Below are 20,653 nucleotides of genomic sequence, written 5' to 3' on the forward strand. Positions count from 1 at the left end.
GTCCCACAACATCTGGAGAATGTAATAGCGGACACCCCCCTGCTGCAAAAGCATTGCAGCAAACTAGTGGTGCTACCCAAAAGAATGTTTCTGACTATCCATTGCACCACATAAAATAAAGGCTCAACGATGGCTGGAAGCACACCCAACTTTATCCTGGCACCTGTCTTCCCTAGGCCTACTAACATGTGGGCAGTTTCACCAGGGTTACAAGCAAGGAGTTGATGCTGGACCAACACATCAGTGTCAAAAGCATGACAATAGCAACTCTCCTGGGTTCTTAATCCGCCCAAGCCAATGCAAGGACAAGGCAGCTAGTTAGGTAATGGCCATCATTTAAAGGACAACATTAGCTGAGAAGGTTATTGGGCTTACCAACTGCAACCAAATTCCAAGTGTCATGGAAAGTCTTTCATAGTATATACCCCATATTGAAACAACTATTGCAGGTTATTCAGAATGCACACAGAGAGGAGTTTATTCTTTTTCCTTCAATTTGTACAGCACATGGATATTTTAAAAAGTAATAGTAACTAAGTTCAGTCACACCCATCAATTATCTAGTGCCACCAATGAGAAGCAATGTTCATTTCCAGCTTGCCAAAATGCACCAAGCATGTATGTTAAGATTAAGGGAATATGATATTGTGTTGACTTTGGATTGAAGTTTATACTATGAGAAGGATGAAAATCAGCCACTACTACAGCCCTCAGCTCCGAGAGACCCCCTGCCCCACCCCAAAACAAAATTATTACTACTTTCCCTCTCTATAATTTGGGCAGAAAAAAATGTGTCTGTCTCAGTTGTTCCACTTTGGAATCTGGTGGTGGAAATTTAAAGCTTCTCAAAAAAATATGGAACATTTCATAGCTACATCCAAGACGAAGCTCTGTTGTGATGCAAGCACCACTGTCGCAATTTTCTAGACAATGGAAATGTGCCATTTGCTACTATATACATGTGTAATATTTTTTTGGAGTGGGTAAAATACTTTACAGCTATACAATCCCACTCCCCTCTATGGTAGTCAATTGATCCCATACTATGGTTGGATCTAAAGGCCAGAGATTACTCTAAACACCGAGTCACTTGGGGGCAGAAGATCCAAGGTATGTCTCCATGGTGGCAATTGTATAATTTATTTAAAAAATTAACATCATGATATTTTGCTGCCCTTTAAAACAATACAGCACAAAACCTGCTTGAGGCAGGTCACCTCACATTGTCCAATGGTAGGAATGGCCATGGATGAACTTGGAGACTAAACAATCCATTTGTGTAAAATGTAGTTCACTGAACTACAGCAGGTTCTGGTGACGTTGTCTATTTGTGTGGGGGAGGTCAATGGGGGGGGAAGAGATTGGATGGATGGGCCCTACGTAAGGAAGTTAAAATGGCATTGTACAAACTGTTCATCAATCCCAGGCTGTAACTTTGCTTTCCAAGTGAATTGAGAAATTTGGGGGTTATTACAAAACCATTCCATTTTTTAATACCTAGTGGATTCCACTTGAGTTTTTTTCCTGCGGCCTCCCCATTATTTTTTTACAATCTTTTAAAAACAACAACAGTTATCCCTATTTTTTATAGCAGGCTTGTGAAGACCTTCACCAAGCCTCTCTCTTTTTAACAAGATGAATGGAGAGAAGATGGATTATTTCCATGCTAGGATTTACTCATCACTTCAGTTTACCTTCCATAGAAAGAGAAAAAACCTTACAGAACAGTGTGATATGAAACTCCTAATTGGACTCAATTCTCTAAATAGGGTTTAAAAGTTAATACAGTAAAACTAAAGCACACTGCAGTAAGATTGAACAGACCTGGAATCAGCTAGGCTGAACCCCTTTTATCTGCTGCTCCTGAAAACGGAAAGGCAAACTCAGCAGCTTTTATGCCAGAAAGTTTTATCTGCATTCCTAAGAGCACCGAAAATGTGGGCGAAAAGGGAGGAGGGTTCCCCACGCCCACTGGTGTGACCCACACAATTCCTCTTAGCCAAGCTTGTGGATTTGGTAAGGAGACTTTCCCTTCTTTGATTGGGGGGGGGGGGAGGGATCCAACAAGATTCTGTGGCATTTTGAAACCCGTGCTTTTGAGGTAGCCATTTCCATGACGATTCACAGCTTTTCGCAATAAGTCACCCTTTCTCCACTGTGGAAACGTCTCCCGCCTTCAAGCGAGTCGGAATACCCCCAGATCTCCATAAATCCCAACGGATAACCCTGCAGACCAGTTCCAGACGATCCCGCCACTAGGAATTCACGCATAAATTTCCATAGGGCAGCCCGACCTGCTCTCCTCCTTTTCGATCCTCCTCTTCTAAGCCAACTACCATTAGAGTCAACTACGGGCAGCAGCGGTGCAGTTAGGTACTACTATTTAAAAAAACTCTGGCTTTAAGGATCTTCGCAAAAAGGGGTGTTCTTCGGATGCTCACATGCATTTCTTCACGTACTGTACTGTACTGTAGTTCCCCATGCGGTCCGCCAGCCCAGCTACGGAGAGTGGGGAGCAGTGCCTTCCTGCTGGTCACCTCCCCACCGCAGCCAAAAGCCACCCGGTCATTTTGCAGAAGCCAGATCCCTTCCCCTCCCCCCCCCGCAAACTTTGAAGGGATCCCAAGGCAGAGCCTTCCCCAACCTCCCCCTCCCACCACAAACTGTAGGATTTGGCACATGAAGCCAGACCCCCCCCCAAAAAAAGAAACCATCCGCGCGGCAGAGGCAGAACCGCACCCCCCCCCCCCGCCTGCCTACCTTGCTCAATGGCAGTAGCCGGCCTGTCCCCCCATCTGCCTTCTGTTCTCATCTTGGGAAACTCCAGCCTGGCGACTCCAGCAGCAGCAGCGACCGAAGCAGCCTCTGCTTGCATAGTTCCCTTTGCTCTGCTCTGCTCGCCCCCGCCGTAGTTCCTCCCTTTTGTTAACAGAGCCCCCTCACGGATTTTCAAAGGATTTCCCTTTGCAACTCCGTCTGCTCCATTAGAAGGATCAGCTTCTTTCCACGGCGAAATCTTCCCAAGTTTCCCTCTTGCTATCGCTGCTGCAATTCTCTCCCCCCTCAAAAAAACCCCATCAGCTGCTTTTCTCCCCGCCCCCCATCCCGACCGCTTCTTTTCCTGACTTTATGGCGCTCTCGCTCTCTCTCTTCCTTCCCCCTCCAAAGCCCAATACCACCCCCTTTCTTTCCCCCTCCCCCTCTTTTCTTTTCTCCTCCTCCTGTGTCTTTCTTCCCACCCTTCCCTAGCCTGACCCATCCTGACTCTTTCCCAGTGAGCTAATCTGCAGCTGGCTGAAGAGCAGGCCGCATTGCCATGGCAACCCAAAATACTAGAGGATTTACGGGGTGGGGAGGGCCGCAAACAGGACCTGCTTGGGGACAACAATTGGGGGTCAGGGTGTGGTGGGGAACTACGGAAGGGGGCTATCCGTTTCAATTCCTCCACTTCTGTCATAAAAAAATCATAAAAAACAATTTATTATTATTATTATCACGTTTCAAGTGCATCCCAAGCCAAAGTTGCTTTGCAAAGTTGCTCAGAAGACTTTTAGCAAAATTAACGTTTCCCCTGCTGCTAAAGATCCGTGCACGAGAACACTTATTCTCAGATTATTTACCTTGAAAATGATGTAGCCACATATATAGCCGTAAACACACACCCCTGGGCATAAGAGGGGTGAAATAATTCATTTCTTCAGGAACTGTTTATGTATGGCATAAGGACTGTGGCTCCACAGAAATGGAAGCACACCCAGATTTCTTGAGGTGGAGGTGAAGAGATGAGGGGCACCGTGCCCTGGAGATATTGGGGAATTGCGCCAGTGGTTTAGTGGGAAGAGATCTTAAGAGCGGTACACTCTTGATATATTCCAGGTCCCTTCCTGGATAAACATATCAGATTGCCATTTGCCAAGATGTAATTTATCACAGGGTACATATAACCATTTGGAAAGCTGTATCTATCTGTATCTATCTGTATTTGAAAGCTGTATCTATCTGTATCTATCTGTATTTGGAAAGCTGGTGGTGATATCCTGCCAAGCAGCGAGACGGCATCCCCATATTTTTGATTAGGTGAATACAGGCAGTTAGAAAACGCTACAATTAATGTGGTTCCATTACAAAATGCGTTAAGTGGTTTTCTCACTGTCTCTGGCAGCACAGACACCATTCATTTAAAACACATTTGCCACCCGTCCCGCAAAGAATCCTGGGAACTGTAGCTAGTAAAAGGGATTGGGAATTGTAGCTCTTGCGGGATAAACTACAGTTCTAAGGATTTGGGGGTGGGGCTTTAAATACACAGCACCTCGTCTCTCTCGCATACTCCATCTCTCTGGTTATAATTTCCACTAGGGTATTCATCTATAAAATCATTTACATGTCACATTTGGGGTCATAGCCTACCGTACAATGTCATAAAAACTAACATTGCAATGGGCAGCCATGTTGGCCTAACTGGGGATAGAACAGATGTAAAAGGTTCCAGGTGTCTGCAGGTAGGGCTGAGACAAACCACTGCCAGCCCGTGTCAACAATCCTAAGTTCAATGGGCCAATGACAGCTTCCTAGGTTCCATTGAACCTAGGTTTGGGGGTGGGGAAGTGTCTTGTAGTACCTTGAAGTCTTAAATTTATTATGGCACAACCTTTCAGAAAATGAAATTATTCAAGAACCAGTAGGGTAACTTTTCCCCTCCAAGTGCCCTTTGTTGCCAACCTGAACAACTGAACTTCAGAAGGGATTGACACTGACCTAAAAACTCCACATATATACCAAGCTGACAAAACGACAAGATAGTGTGCAAGTTGACCACCCGCACTTTGCCCCTACCTTTGGATATCATATTGTTTTACATTTTTCATTGAACGTAACGAAAAGATCTGAGAGAGAGAGAGGGAGGGAGGGAGGGAGGGAGGGAGGGAGGGAGGGAGGGAGGGAGGGAGATAGATTGCACGTTCTTTGTAGTTCATGGAAATCTTTTAATACAAATTATTTCAAAAAAATAAAAGCAAGACTCCAATATGAAAGTGCCAAATTATCAGTAAATTCTTATCAGTAAATTCAATTCTGAAAGCTGTGGCTTGAATTGTACTGTTTCCGGCCTCATTGATTCAATTTAATTAATTAGTTAACCAATTAACTAATTTTAGCAATGTTAAAGGTGTTTTTCTTCTCACCAAATATTGCTGCTGATTGTCCTTTTAAAATCGCTATATCAGACTGTATTTTTTGCTTTGCGTTTCCATGTGATCTCACTGTTTATATATATTTCTCTCTCTCTATGCTCATGTGTAGCTGTTTCCTGACACCTGGGAGTAGTACTTAATGAACTGGATGCTAATTTAGAAAAGCTCTTGCCATAATAAATTTGTCAAATCTTTAAAGTGTCACAACACTCATTTTAATTTTTTCCCTGCATTTGGTTATGTGTTCTTTACCACGTATTTGTGGATTCAGAAGAAGGAACTGTTTGACATTCTGAGCAGTCGCCGAGTATACATTCAAATACAATTTCATGAACAGCGTAAATTCATCCATTTTTCACATCAGCACCTGTTTAATGGATTCACTCCCCACCCCTCGCTTCAGTTTCCCTTAATTAGCACAATTCATTCACATGCACATACCACACCCTTACCAGAGACTTATTTCTAATGGATCAGAAATACAAACAGGACAATGCATCAGGCTCTTTTCTAAATGAAGGCTTCTGGTATGGAAACAATTGACGCTGCCCTAAACTGATTTTCACAAACTGAAGATAAAGCACCAATGCTGTTACTATACTTCTGCTGGGGCTTAATGACATATCAAACCCTACATAAGGTTCTATGATCGCCATCTACTGGAACTAGTCAGAACTCCAGGATACAGGGTGCTTTCAGCCTATCACTCTTCTGCAGGAGAGATTCTAGCTTATAGCAGAACTTTAGGCTTATGCCATTAAAGTAGTTTAATGAGCTTTGTTGCCCTTGCACAGCTACGGGGAGCCTTTGATCCTCCAGTCGTTGCTGAACACACTCCCGTCATCCCTGTCCAGATTTAAAAATAGGGCAACACCAGACCTCAGTGCAACCTGAAATCGGTTTTGCATCTGGCAGAATCTAACACCATCCTATACATGTCTACTCAGAAGTGACTTCGAAGTATTTAAGTCAATGTAAGTGGGAACAGGATTTCAGCCTAAGACTGCATTTTGTTTTAAGAATGTTGGAAACTGCAAGCTTTGGATTTAACATCATGCCTGTTTTGATCTCACTCTCCTACGCATTTGTCTCTGCCATGGCTAAATAATTCCTGGTTAAATGTGTTCAGGATTGCAACTGAAATCTCTGAGTAGGGAAGGAATATATTGTCTCCAAACACACAAGCACATAGGCATTGCACAATGCATAGTGTGCCATTGTAAACACGGCTGCCGGGTATTTTCTACCCCACTGATAATAAGTGGTAAGATTATTCTACTTTTCTAGCATACTTCAAAAGAAAACCTTCCTTGTTTTTCAATCAGTGGAGGACAGAAGTATTACAGAGGAAACGCAGAACAGAGCTTTCAATAACAGTGTGTAACAGTTGGGGGTGGGGCCAGGCTCAATGGCTGGGGGGCAGAAGGGCAATTTGGATCGTGGGCCTCAAGTAGACCCTCAAATTTAGACACTTATTAATTTTTTTGCCGTTTGATTACGGTAGTTCTGCAACTTGTTTTTATGTAAAGGGACCCCTGACCGTTAGATCCAGTCGTGGCCAACTCTGGGGTTGCGGCGCTCATCTCGCTTTATTGGCCGAGGGAGCTGGCGTACAGCTTCCAGGTCATGTGGCCAGCATGACTAAGCTGCTTCTGGCAAACCAGAGCAGCACACAGAAACGCCGTTTACCTTCCCACCGGAGTGGTACCTATTTATCTACTTGCACTTTGATGTGCTTTCAAACTGGGAGGAGCAGGGACCGAGCAACGGGAGCTCACCCCATCACGGGGATTCGAACCACAGACCTTCTGATTGGCAAGTCCTAGGTTCTGTGGTTTAACCCACAGCGCCACCCGCATCCCTACTTTGACGTGCTTTTGAACTGCTAGGTTGGCAGGAGCTGGGACTGAGCAACGGGAGCTCACCCCGTCATGGGGATTCAAACCGCCGACCTTCTGATTGGCAAACCCTAGGCTCTGTGGTTTAGACTACAGTGCCACCTACATCCCTTTGTTTTTATGTGTATCAGATCAAACTGGGGTATCCTCTCAATCCAGAGCTACAAATTTAAGCAAATAAGAGATGTGATTTGGTAAAAGAGAACTTTTTTGTTAACTGATACAGAGGTTGTCATATGCTTAATATCAACTTTGACATTGCAGGAAAGCAAGATTTCCCCTTAACAAGTAATGCATTTCAACAGAAAAAGGCTAGAAAAGCATTTGGTTATTTTTTTTATTTAAAAAAATCAATTTGTGTTTCACTCTTCTTAATTTTTGTGTGCTTTATTTTGTTTTCGAGTTTCATTATTTTTCCATGACAGCATTTATTATGGTTTGGGGGCCTCAGAGGCCAGAAAAGGCCAGGGCTTCTTTAGGCCTCTGAGAGGACCAGGATGGGGCTTGTGCAAATTTCCTTGGTGTGAGAATTAAGATACAACAAATATGCTGAAGTCATACACATGACCATCTAAAGAGTCATCCTCGCCCACCTTTGGTAAGCGTCTAAAAAATTATTTCACTGAGCAACCCCGAGGAATTCCCATTCTTGGCACAGGATACATTTCTGGTGGATTGTGTCCATCATGTTGCTGGAAGATGATGGCATTTCTCCATGCCTATATGAATCCAAGCTCTGTGTAGCAGCATTCTAGACCTATTTTATAGAGCCGTGTCCAAGAGACCCAAACATCACAGACAAAGACCCCATTGTGTCTGACAATACGGAGTATAGTTTTCACCCCCAGGGCCTTTGTGTTTTGCAAAAGGAGCATCGGCTAGCCTTTGACACAACACAGAAACAAGTTCTTTGGGAAAGCCTGTTCTTTTTCTGTATTTTGCTGGCAGTGATAAGCACAAGAAAGAAGACAGCCTCTATACTGAACGTACGTACACTAACTGTAAATCAGAAGCATTCGTGGAGAGTCATTTCTCATACCTTATATGCTTATTAAAGGCCACTTTTCTTTCCTCCCCTTGAACACTCCCAGAATCTGCTCTGGAGCTCCACAGCTGTTTAGTTTTTTCAATGTGAAACTAGCATTTTATCTCTCTCTCTGATTAGCTTTTTTTGTGGTTTTGTGTGCTTGTGTGTTTAATAATTGGAGTGATAGCCAAATACGTCTTACTCAGAGTAGGCCTATTAAAATAAATGAATTTAAATTACTAAGTCTATCAGTTCAACAGGTCAACTCAGAATACAACTAAGGCAGTGTAAATCCGAGACAGTATAGAAATATATATTGCAATAGAGAAACATAGAAATAAAATAGAGAAAATAAATGACCGCTGAACCCTGTAGAGGAAACAAAAGATATTGTGCATTGAATTTGTCATCTTGATGCTGATCTTTTTCTGATTCCCAATATTTTTAATCAGGAAATGGTGTGGTCATAATGTAAATAAGTAATTTTGGGCACCAGCAAGGTTATATTCCAGAACAGGGTAACTGAGATTTAGCTTGAATCTTAGAATTTAAAGGGTCCCTGAGGATCATCTAGTCAACTGTGATGCAGGAATATGCAGCTCTCCCTTACGGGGTTCAAACCTGCAACCTTGGCGTTATCAGCACCATGCTCTAACTAACTGAGCTATCTAGCTTGATTTAAGTTATTGCACCTCCAGTTCATTCCATGCAATCAGCTTTCAGAGGTTCCCTGCTTCTAGGTAGCGGCAGCTGCACCAATCCAGCAGTGGCAATAATCAGCATGGGGGCCTCATAAAGCACAGGGCCCAGGCTGCTACACCGATTCTCCCACGGCCGGCAGGATTGGGCTGGGGCCAGTGAGGGGTCCGTCTGAGTTCCTTGGCCCACTGCCAGTGACCCACCTGGCCCATTGCTGGAACCTGCCCTGAATGATTGCTGCTGGGAAACATTACGGAAGGCAATATATTATGTTGAACAACTGGCATCTCAGTTTTGACTCGCAGGAGCCAGAAAAGTTCTTCTGTTGCCTGAGAGATTCAGGATTTTCTGCATTCTTGAAGCTATCGTCCCTTCAAAAAACTGTGGCTGTTTTGCAGCCTTTGAAACTACAAGTCTTATCAGCTCCAGGCAGCAAGGGCAGCAGGTGTGTTGTCCTTACAGTGGGATGTGGGTGGGTGGGAAGGCCCCAAGCTAAGATACTTTTTTCATTAAAAAGGTAAAGGGACCCCTGACCATGAGGTCCAGTTGTGGCCGACTCTGGGGTTGCAGTGCTCATTTAGCTTTCTTGGCCGAGGGAGCTGGCGTACAGCTTCCAGGTCATGTGTCCAGCATGACTAAGCCGCTTCTGGCGAACCAGAGCAGCGCACGGAAATGCCGTTTACCTTCCCACCAGAGTGGTACCTATTTATCTACTTGCACTTTGACGTGCTTTCGAACTGGGAGGAGCAGGGACCGAGCAACGGGAGCTCACCCCGTCGCAGGGATTTGAACCACCGACCTTCTGATCAGCAAGCCCTAGGCTCTGTGGTTTAACCCACAGCGCCACCCACGTCCCCACTTTTTTTCATTAGAGGGGGCAAATTAACCCTGGAGGTCTAACTGATCACAACAATTCAGCACCTGGAAACAAAACCAGTCCTACAATTCAAAAGGCTACATATGCTTCCATCTAGTGGCCATACCATCTATTGTACAACACCGTTTTTTAAAGCAGTCGTTTACACTGACCGACAGTAGTACTTTTCGGGTGTTGAAGGCAAGGCGCCAAAACCAGATCCCAATTCTCCCTGTAGAAAGAGATGTGGCTCAGTGGGCAGCAGCGGCTGACTCTAGATACTTCCAGGCTTGAGTGACAAAGGAAATGCATAACGCCAATAAGGAGTTTCAGAGCCTTACATCACACCAGAGAAAATCCTGCAAATAGACGAGCTGTAAGGAAGGGCATCTGAAACGGACAAAAAAGCTCATCCTAAGGTTCGGTTGCTGAAACTTACAACCATCCCGTGGGGCCAATTTGAATAAAATGGAGGGGGGCAGGTAAGTCCCGTCTCGCATAATCGATCACATGACACGGTGCACACACTATTTGAATGGCAATGCCCATCAAATATTTTATTGGGGTGGGGGGCGAAGGGACCTCAGCCCCCTTGGAGTTGGCTCCTATGCAACCATCATAGAACGCATTTCTCTAACAAGGAGAGATCCCCCCACCCCCAGTGGCCGATACCGTATTCCGTCGCACGTATAGTCTGTGAAGGTTGTGGTAGCACCATTCAAATGAAAACAGTATTTTAAATAATTCCATACACAGCCTGTGGAAGCCCGCGACAGCTGGCTAGGAGAGAAGGCGTATGAAAGAGTCAAAAATCAGGGTAACTACAGTAGAATGAAAAACCGATTAAGTGAAAGTTTATGCAAGGCTCTTTGGCCATTCGCCACAGAAACAATTGGCGATGATACAATCTTCCTAGTTTGCTGTGCTAATATGAAATGCCGGCAGTGGAAAACTGCGATCTCGGTTGGGGCATAAGCAGTAAGACTCAAACTTACTGGAAAACTCTAGTTCTGAGCGCGGACATGCATATGATCAGGTGCACTGCTTTTATTTTAAAAAGAGAGACAGTCCTTTCTTCCGGAATGCCCTTGCTTTTTTTCTGATCGCGTTGCTTCTGCTGTGGCCGCCTCCCACTCCCAAGCTCTGGCCAGCTGCATCTGCGCTGTATCTTTAAGAGGCGGAGTCTCCGCCCCGCAACTCTGTCTTTGCGGAAGTCCCTGGAACTGGAACGCTGTGTATCGTTTTGGTTCTATCCGCTCCCCCGCGAGGCAAAGCCGGTCAAAGAGCACGTGGGAGTTCTACGGATGGAGCCTTCAATCCGCCGGCTGTGGGTCCAGCTCAGATTCACAGTTGCGATTTGATGAGGCTGAGTATTTCCACCTCTTTCTGATCTTCACGACACCGACGAGGAGCAGCGGATAAATGAGCGCACAAAAAGGAAGGCTAACTCGTGATGAGTGAAATCCAGACGAACCCGTGGCAACGCGGGTCTTCGTTGGTCACGCCCCGGTAGTGGATCCAGTGACCTCTGCATCTCCAGATCTCGTTACCCCTGCATGAAATTCGGGCTGATGGATTCCAGGATCGCTGGTGGGTGAAGGGCCGTGGGATGATGACGCCACCACGCCCGCTCATGCCTGAGATTAAATGATGATGTAAAAGCAGATATTCAGGTGCTGAAATGCCTAAGGAGTAGGCGGGAGTCTCCCTTTGTTTTGCGACGCAGCAACCACCTCTGTTTCAAGATTGCCGATTGCCTGTTTGTAAACTCGTTCTGCAGTCTATTCTCAAATGCTTTCCAAAGTGGGGGCAGGGAACATGAGCAGCGCCCCCTCCAGGCATCTCCCTCCTACTCCTTGATGTCTCCAGGACTATGACTACATGGTATTGCTATTCCGCTGTCCGGATTTTCCTTTCTAATGCCAGAATCCTCACTGTGAGAAGCTCTCTGTGTACAGGAAGGACATTGGTTAGGGGGCCTCGTCTCTGGTTCTTCGCTGGCCGCGCTCCAAGCTGCTTTTCATGCAAAGCCTTGGTAAAGACTTCTCTGGTGTGCTGGGGGGCTGTGGGATTACCTTGGGGTGCAAGGTGCGAAGGGGCACCCAATGGAGGAGCCCAAATAAAAGGAGATGCCTGTCTCAACAAAGGGGGCCTTTCTCCAGCTGGTTTCCTCCAGCGTTTAGGACTAGCCTTTTCCCTCGTGATCCGAGCCTGCGTCCTCCTGCTGAAGTTTGGGCCTTTGATTTGGCTTTACCCCTTGAGCTACGTCTCCCCGGGTTTCGCATCGCTCTGGCTCCGCCTTCTGCTCAAGGCGACGGAGTCTTCGGGCCCCACCTACATCAAACTGGGGCAGTGGGCAAGCACAAGGAGGGACCTCTTCTCCGAAGAGTTCTGCGCCAAGTTCTCCAAGCTCCACATCAAGGTGGTCCCTCACCCTTGGGGCTACACCCAACGTTCTTTGGAGAAATATCTGGGGGAAGGCTGGGAAAAGGTCTTCACCTTTGACAGCCAGGAACCTGTTGGGTCTGGCTGCATCGCCCAGGTGTACAAAGCTTACGTGGACATCTCCGCTCTTGGACAGCCGGTGCTGAAGGAACTCTCCAAGGTCACTGTCGTGGAGTCTGCTCTGGAAGCCTGGCAGGTGTCTGGTCTTAAGGGAGTCCTCAGGTGGCTTGGGAAGAGGAAGGATGGAAGCATTTCTGAAGGAGGTGGTGTCCGTCAGTTGCTTCCCAATGATGGCTTTGATGGACACGTTAAGCAGAATTTGGTTTCTGGATACCGGGACACAGCTTTATCCTGTCCCAATAGGGACCGCCTTGTTCCAGTAGCCATTAAAGTAAGACCACAATTCTGTGCTTCCTTAGCTCGGAGTTAGTCCTATTGCACTTAGTATGACTGGCTTCTGACTTAGATATCATAGGGCTGGAAGGGACCCTGAGGATCATCTTAGTTCAACCCCCTGCAATGCAGGAATAGGCAGGTGTCCCTTATGGGGACTGAACCTGCAAAGTTGGCATTTTGGCACCATGCTCTAGCCAACTAAGCTATCCATTTGACTTAACAGATACTAAAACCATTTCATATTCTTGGAAGGAAAAGGTCCAAAATGGTGGTGGTGATTAGGAAGAGGCTGACAAGATGGATTTACCTCAAGGACCGCCTCTCCCCTTATGAACTGACCCAGACACTGCAATCATAATCTGAGGCCCTTCTTCGTGTGAGAGATCTGGAGGGTGGCAACGTTAAAACAGGCCTCTTCTGCAGTGGCCCCCCATTTGTGGAATGCTCTCCCCAGGGAGGCTAGCCTAGTGCCTTCATTATACAGCTTTAGCCGCCAGGCGAAAACATTCCTCTTCTCCTAAGCCTTTGGATAATTCAATTTATGGCCTTTTAAACTGTGGGTGGGTGGTGGTGGGTGTTATTTTGTTTGTTTGTTATTATGATATGTATTTTTTTTTTTGTTTCTATATTGTAAGCTACCCTGTGACCCTTGAAGGGCTGTATATAAATAATTATAATAATATAATATATAATATGCTCCCTAAGTCCAACCATTGGTCAGTATTATCAACATTGACTTGCAGTAACCCTCCAGGATTTAAGGGAGGAATCTGTCTCAGACCTACCTGGAGTTGGCAGAGATCAAACATGGTACCTTCTGTGCTCTATTGAGCTTTGGCCTTTCCCAAGCATCTGCTGGTTTCCCCACTGGTGGCAGCCAATGGCAGCTCATAAATGGGGTGCATGATCCACTTGCAAGTTCCCCCTTGCTCTTGTGAATCTTCTGCTCAGTTCAGTCTGGTCATCTTATCCCTATAAAACAGGGGTGTGGAACTTGGGGTGCTCCAGATGTTGTTGCACTCCAACTCCCGTCAGCCCCAGCCAGCAAGGCCAATAGTTAGGGATGATGGGAGCTGTAGTCTAGCAACATCTGGAGGGCCGCAGGTTACACATCCCGACTGGCTTGACAATTGCATGCAATAAGGAATTATCCAGCTACCTTTTGTCGTTTGTATAGGTGCTGCACCCTGGATTAGCTGACCAGGTCCAAATGGACCTGTTTCTGATGAAGACTGGCAGTCGACTCCTTGAGCTTCTCCCGGGGGTCAAGTGGCTCAGCCTGACGGAGATTGTGGAAGAGTTTGAGAAACTAATGATTCAGCAGGTGGGAAGAACTTTGGTTTGGGGTCTGCTTGATCAGTGGAGGCTGGTTCATGGGGCTCTGCACCTTAACTTCTGCCTACCCTCAGCCAGCTCCCACTTGCCTGACTTCTTACTGGCCCTGCCTTGTGAGTTTCCTCCTCCTCCATCCCTGTGTTGTCCTTGTACAACTCAGCAGGGAAGAGGATGGGCACAAAACTGGAAATAGCTGGCTTTGCCTGGGTCCTCACTCCCTGTCTTCGGCCCCTATGGGCACCACTGCTCTTGATTCTCTGCAGTTTGTTTCTTTAGATTGACTTGCGCTATGAAGCAAGGAACCTGGAACGCTTCCGTCTTAACTTCCAGGCTGTGGATTATGTGAAGTTCCCAGTTCCTCTTCGCCCTTTCGTGACGAGAAACATCCTCGTGGAAACATATGAGGTGAGAATGTGGAATGTGCAGGACAGGGAGAGCTGGCTTATCTTTTGTCCAGACAGCTGCAGGAGAGCAGGAGGTTTCTTTGGCCTAGCAAGAAGACCCCTTTGTGAGCAGCAGTTTGGGTGTGAAAAAGGAGGTGCACAGAGCAGTGTCACTTCTGCTGATCATCACTCTTGACAAAAGTGTTCTGGCCTCAGAAGGCTTGTTGTTTAGTCATTTAGTTGTGTCTGACTCTTTGTGACCCCCTGGACCAGAGCACGCCAGGCACTCCTGTCTTCCACTGCCTCCCACAGTTTGGTCAGATTCATGTTTGTAGCTTCGAGAACACTGTCCAACCATCTCGTCCTCTGTCGTCCCCTTCTCCTTGTGCCCTCCATCTTTCCCAGCATCAGGGTCTTTTCCAGGGAGTCTTCTCTTCTCATGAGATGGCCAAAGTATTGGAGCCTCAGGTTCACGATCTGTTCTTCCAGTGAGCACTCAGGGCTGATTTCCTTAAGAATGGAGAGGTTTGATCTTCTTGCAGTCCATGGAACTCTCAAGAGTCTCCTCCAGCACCAGAATTCCAAAGCATCCATTCTTCATCGATCAGCCTTCTTTATGGTCCTGCTCTCACTTCCATACATCACTACTGGGAAAACCATGGCTTTAACTATACAGACCTTTGTTTGCAAGGTGATGTCTCTGCTTTTTAAGATGCTGTCTAGGTTTGCCATCGCCTTTCTCCCAAGGAACAGGCATCTTTTAATTTTGTGACTGCTGTCACCATCTGCAGTGATCATGGAGCCCAAGAAAGTAAAATATCTCACTGCCTCCATTTCTTCCCCTTCTATTTGCCAGGGGGTGATGGGACCAGTGGCCATGATCTTCGTTTTTTTGATGTTGAGCTTCAGACCATATTTTGCGCTCTCCTCTTTCACCCTCATTAAAAGGTTCTTTAATTCCTCCTCACTTTCTGCCATCAAGGTTGTGTCATCTGCATATCTGAGGTTGTTGATATTTCTTCTGGCGATCTTAATTCCAGCTTGGGATTCATCCAGCCCAATCTCAGAAGGCTACAAAACCCTAATAACATTTCTATGTTGTGCAGGACTAGCACGAGGATAGGATGTCTCTAACCCTCAGGGGCTGAGACTTCGCAGCCTCAAAAATTCATGAATGACAGTAGGAGGAGAAAGCTTGATCACGTCAGGTGGTCAGCAACAGAGTATACTCTTCCCCTTTGATCTCCTTCCCCCCTTAAAATGTATCCCCATTGTCCTCCAAAAGGCTTATTAATGTGCCCCTGACAAGCTCAAAGGGCTTTCCTGATTTCGGTTCTTTCTGCTTCAGGAGAGCACGCCCATAGCCCAGTACCTGCAGACTGAGGCCACAAAGGAGCTGCGCTGGAAAATAGCTCAGATGGGTATGGACATGATTCTAAAGATGGTAAGAGGCCTCTGTTGGTTGGTTTGCAATTTAGGATTGGCTTGCCTCTGCAGTCAGCCTGCAAGGCAAAGAATTTGTTGTATGAATTTTCAGGTTTTTGATCAGAAAGCCCCTCAGTTACACGATTGGAATCAACTCTCTGAGGGCCCGTACTTAGCCCAAATGACAACACCCGGTCACAAGAGAGGGGCTTTTTGGCAAACCTGAAGGTGGTGGAAGTAAAAAAATAAGCAAAACCTTTAGTTAGGAAAAGCCTAAGGGGTGAGGGAATCTCAAAACAGTTCAAGAAATGCTGCTGGCATGTTGTGTGGTGAGTAGACCTAGAAAACTGGGTGGGAGAAATGGAATGGAGGATTGTAGAGGAGTGAATAGCTGAACTGCAAACAGAAGCATTCTATGCAGCAACATTTTAATGCAGCTCCTGCTCACCCAGTTCAATACACTGTCTCCCCTGTCTGGTAGTGGGTATCTCCCAGCCCTGCTACTTCTTGGCAGCCTTGATATGGTGATCCAAGAGATTAAACCCAGGAGTTTCCAAATGTGCAGAGCAAAATATCCTACTACTCACCAAGAGCCCGTCCTCTTAATTAATTAGTTCATCAATTTGAGAAGCTTTGGGGTTGCCATCTTTTCAACCAAGCTGTGATTTTTCAATCCTTCAGGTGTTTGTTGATAACTTTGTCCATGCTGACCTGCACCCTGGGAATATCCTGGTCCAGGGTGCAGAGGGCTTCCGTGATCACCCCGAGGACCGGACCACCATTGTAGACCTGTTGGACACACTCATTCTGGAAGTGCAGCCTTCTCGCCCCCCACTTCGCCTGGTGCTTCTGGATGCGGGAATCATAGCAGAGCTGCAGGGTCCAGATCTCAAGAACTTCCGGGCGGTCTTCACTGCTGTGGTATTAGGGCAGGTATTAGCTCTTTTCAACCATTTCTCATAGCAGCTGGTAATGGAGATCCGGTTTGGCTTTGGGCTGGACATGGCAGCTTCTAGGGCTGGATTCAGCTACTCTGTTCTGCTAGCAGAAGCCGGAGCAGGGACTCTTGCTGATGCAGTGGGGCTTCCTCTACCCCACAATTCACTCTAGAGGGTTTGGATATCTCACAAAACAGCATGAATGGGGAGAAGGAAAATGCTTCCGTTGGGCAAGCAGAAATGCTTGTGCTGATTGAACAATCTCCTTAGCGCTGTGTTGAATTCCACCCAGAGTATATTTCTTTCTTATTTATTTATGCCATAAAATTGGTAAACTGCTTGATTGTAATAATCTAATAATAATAATTTATTATTTATACCCCACCCATCTGGTTGGGCTTCCCCACCCAGTCTGGGTGGCTTCCAACAAAATATTAAAATACAGTAATGCATCAAACATTAAAAGCTTCCCTAAACAGGGCTGCCTTCAGATGTCTTCTAAAAGTCTGGTAGTTATTCTTCTCTTTGACATCTGGTGGGAGGGCGTTCCACAGGGCAGGTGCCACTACTGAGAAGGCCCTCTCCCTGGTTCCCTGTAACTTGGCTTCTTGCAGTGAGGGAAGCGTCAGAAGGCCCTCGGAGCTGGACCTCAGTGTCCAGGCTGAACGATGCAGGTGGAGACGCTCCTTCAGGCATACTGGGCCAAGGCCATTTAGCACTTTAAAGGTCAGCACCAACACTTTGAATTGTGCTTGGAAACGTACTGGGAGCCAATGTAGGTTGTAAAACAAAACATCTTGTCCAATTGTAGCCTCACAGAATAGCTTCCTTTGCAATAATTTTCAAGCTCAGCCCTTTTTTAACTAGACTAGAAGCTCTGTCTCTGTAAATTTTGCTCAACGAGGAAGAGTACCTGGAGTCTTGCTTGGCTGAATAGGCTTCCTGATTTATTCCGCAGGGGGAGAGAGTGGCAGAGTTAATCCTTCATCACTCCAGAGCTAACCGGTGCAAGGATGTGGAGAGATTCAAAGCTGACATGGCAGAGCTGGTGACAAAGGCCAGGGACAGCACTGTAGCTTTGGGAAAGGTCAGTAGCCCACATCAAAGCTTGGTCTTCTCTCTTGAGTTGCTGCATGATAATTCAAAGTAGAAAATGATTTATTCTACAGATTGCTCAAGTCTACCGTAAGTGATAATCCCACCTCTAGGAAATACAATTTCTGATATGCATGTATCACACACTGATATATATAATTTTATTATGCATGCAACAAATTCTAAAAATTAAAACAATAAAGAACAATGACTGTTTCTTCTCGTTAAACCGACACTATATATAATTCTAAACATTCCAATATGAGTATACAGTGCAAATATATGAATACATAAATTAATAAATGCAATATATTCAGATTTTTATATCTCTGTATCACAGACAACAAGATGTAATAATGAAAGCCTGCTGTATCAGGCCAATGGACCATCTATTGCAGTTACAGTGTCTGGATGAATGAAATGAATGACATTTTAAACCCCTTTGCATTCTAGTTCCAAGTAGCAAGCCTGCTGTCCAGTGTTTTCAAGTTACTGATGACGCATCAGGTGAGATCATCTCTGTGTTAGGTTTATTCTTCACAGCTACACCAGGCCATGTCACCTGAAGGATGATTAACCAGAGTTTAACTTGGAATGGGGAACTTACTGGAACAGAAAAAGCTTGAAAGATTGCATATTCTAATCCTAGTCCAAAATTCAAAAGCACCAAAAAGCCTTAAAAATGAGTCAGAAGCTGCTATGTTGTGCATTGAAACCCAGAAGTGTAAGTTAAATTGAATTTCCTTGCTCCTCATCCCCATCTACACACACATTGGAAATTCTACACAGCCAGCTGGATTGAACAGAATATATAAGGATGCTAGGTTTAAATGTTAGAAGTGTTTAGCAGTGAACATATGAGAATAATCAATGAAAGCAACAGGGGGAAAATGTTTGCATTGTTAGGGATCTCACTATGTGGTCACATATACTGTAATCTCTTTCTTGCCTTGCAGAGCAAATAAGACTTGGTATTGATTTCTGTACAGCAATAATCCACTTTTACCTTCTTGATGTCTTTTGTACTTCCAGGTAAAGCTGGAGAGCAACTTTGCCTCTGTGGTCTTTGCCATTATGGTTTTGGAAGGCCTTGGACGCTCACTGGACCCTGAACTGGATATCCTCAAGGCAGCTAAACCTTTTCTAATCAAAGCTCCAAGTCCCCTCCTGGCACAGTGACGGACACTAGTTAGGGTGGTCTTTTGAGACCCTTTCATTGAAGAACTGCTCATTTGCTACCAGTCATGTGGCTTTCAACCTCTGTGTTTAAAACCGGAAGACTTGGCTGAGAACTGCTGTTCAGTTTATCCATATTGAGACCAGAAGTGTTCAGGGGCTGAAACATCTCCATTTTGATTGTGATCATTGATATCTATTCCCATTACGGCAAGAGTGGGGAAACTGTAGCCCTCCAGGCATTGCTTGACTACAACTCCCATTATCTCTGACCATTGGTTGTGCTGGCCTGGGGCTAATGGGAGTTGGGGTACAGCAAGGTCTAGAGGGAGCCACAGGTGGTTTTAGGGAATGCAGTTCTCCTGTAGTTCAAAGGAAATTATGGCCCTGTGTGGGTTGGGCTCCCTATCAAGTCACCTCTAGATAGGTGAGCCTACCAGAGACTGTTCCCATCTCCCCAATATTGCAAGCTTCAAGGACATCATGCCTGTTTACAGCCTCAGCACTTGCCTTGCTCCATTGCCAAGAATCGGAAAGGTAAAGGCAGCTTATACATCAATTTGTATTTTCAGTATGAAAAGCAAACACTCTTCATTTAATATTGGTATGGTGCATGATAATAATCTTGCCTATCTTCTGTTAAGTTTGTCTAAAATGCGCTTGGAACATGACATGTTTGAAATTCTGTCTTGGTGCCCTTTGCTCTTATGCTGCTAAGCAGCTGCTTCTGTCCACATGGGGAATTAAAAAATACTTGTTTTTACAAATGGATCGACTTGGTTCTAAATGTCACCTTTGATACTGGGGAAACTGGGTTTATGAATAAACAGTTTTGAATGGGAAGAGGCCCTTTGTGTGGTTCAGCATTGCTTAGACGAAGAGGACGGCAGCCCCTCACACTGCTTTTCTGTGACGCATTGCTTGTGGCACGGCACACACAATGGACTTGCTAATCAGCCGCAGAGAAAGATGCCTGAACATTGCTGCTGAACTTGAGCTTGTTGCACCATGTTGATATGATGGACTACCCACTTGACAGGTCTGTAGTGGAAACTGTTCTGTGTCTGCTCCACCTGGTCTGCAGGGCTGGCCTTAGAGGATGGTGTCCTTGGCAGCTGCTGAGGCCTTAGAGCCCTGGGAGAGCCTGACACTGACCTGAGTGCAACAAGGCAGCCATCTTTTCTTTCCTAGATGGTGGCAGCACTGGGCACCCCATGCAGTTAGCACTCCTGGTCCTGTGCTGTTGTCCGGATGAGGAGGAGCTGCTATTGCAACAGGTGGCAGCATAGCTAGTGGACATTTTGGCCAAGATGCTACTCCTCAAAACCTGGAGCCAGCTCTGCTGGTCTCTGCTTACTTTTGACACTGAGAAACTCCAGACTTCAATTAGAATCACAGTCATAGAATTGTAGTGTTGGACCCCGAGGGTCATCTAGTTCAATCTAGGAGAGCCAGTCTGATGTAGTGGTTAAGAGCAGTAGACTCTTCCCAGTAGTGATGTATGGAAATGAGAGCTGGACCATAAAGAAGGCTGATCGCCGAAGAATTGATGCTTTTGAATTATGGTGCTGGAGGAGACTCTTGAGAGTCCCATGGACTGCAAGAAGATCAAACCTCTCCATTCTTAAGGAAATCAGCCCTGAGTGCTCACTGGAAGGACAGATCGTGAAGCTGAGGCTCCAATACTCTGGCCACCTCATGAAAAGAGAAGACTCCCTGGAAAAGACCCTGATGTTGGGAAAGATTGAGGGCACAAGGACATGCCTTGCACATGCGAACATTAGTAAG

At 45.8% G+C, this 20,653-nt stretch overlaps 2 protein-coding genes across 5 annotated transcripts in view; one reads left to right on the top strand and one right to left on the bottom strand.

Annotated features, from left to right (window-relative positions):
- DENND2A (DENN domain containing 2A) overlaps nucleotides 1-3,100 on the bottom strand; it is a 64,304-nt gene extending 61,204 nt beyond the window's left edge. For 2 of the 4 annotated variants that reach the window (XM_081926829.1, XM_081926830.1), the window contains exon 1: nucleotides 2,761-3,096. The gene's annotated coding sequence lies outside the window, so the exon portion shown is untranslated. Of the gene's footprint in view, nucleotides 1-2,760 lie in introns of all 4 variants that reach the window. The other 2 variants (XM_081926828.1, XM_081926831.1) reach the window with 2 other exon arrangements.
- Nucleotides 3,101-11,103: 8,003 nt separating this feature from the next.
- On the top strand, nucleotides 11,104-19,632 carry ADCK2 (aarF domain containing kinase 2). The gene is made up of 8 exons (XM_081927034.1): nucleotides 11,104-12,508; nucleotides 13,691-13,837; nucleotides 14,125-14,253; nucleotides 15,580-15,675; nucleotides 16,338-16,589; nucleotides 17,553-17,681; nucleotides 18,143-18,196; nucleotides 18,722-19,632. The coding sequence occupies exons 1-8, from the start codon at nucleotides 11,546-11,548 to the stop codon at nucleotides 18,866-18,868; spliced, it is 1,917 nt and encodes a 638-aa protein (XP_081783160.1). The 5' UTR covers nucleotides 11,104-11,545; the 3' UTR covers nucleotides 18,869-19,632.
- Nucleotides 19,633-20,653: the final 1,021 nt, after the last annotated feature.

The sequence above is a fragment of the Podarcis melisellensis genome (assembly GCF_964234715.1).
Source record: "Podarcis melisellensis genome assembly, chromosome: 10".
Taxonomy (NCBI): Eukaryota; Metazoa; Chordata; class Lepidosauria; order Squamata; family Lacertidae; genus Podarcis; species Podarcis melisellensis.

What these genes read in the sequence shown, in the direction of transcription:
- ADCK2 (XM_081927034.1), top strand. Translation starts at nt 11,546, where the DNA reads ATGACTACATGGTATTGCTATTCCGCTGTCCGGATTTTCCTTTCTAAT. An exon ending in TGGACATGATTCTAAAGATG is followed by an intron (nt 15,676 to 16,337) that starts GTAAGAGGCCTC and finishes TCAATCCTTCAG; the next exon opens with GTGTTTGTTGATAACTTTGT. An exon ending in CTGCTGTGGTATTAGGGCAG is followed by an intron (nt 16,590 to 17,552) that starts GTATTAGCTCTT and finishes TTTATTCCGCAG; the next exon opens with GGGGAGAGAGTGGCAGAGTT.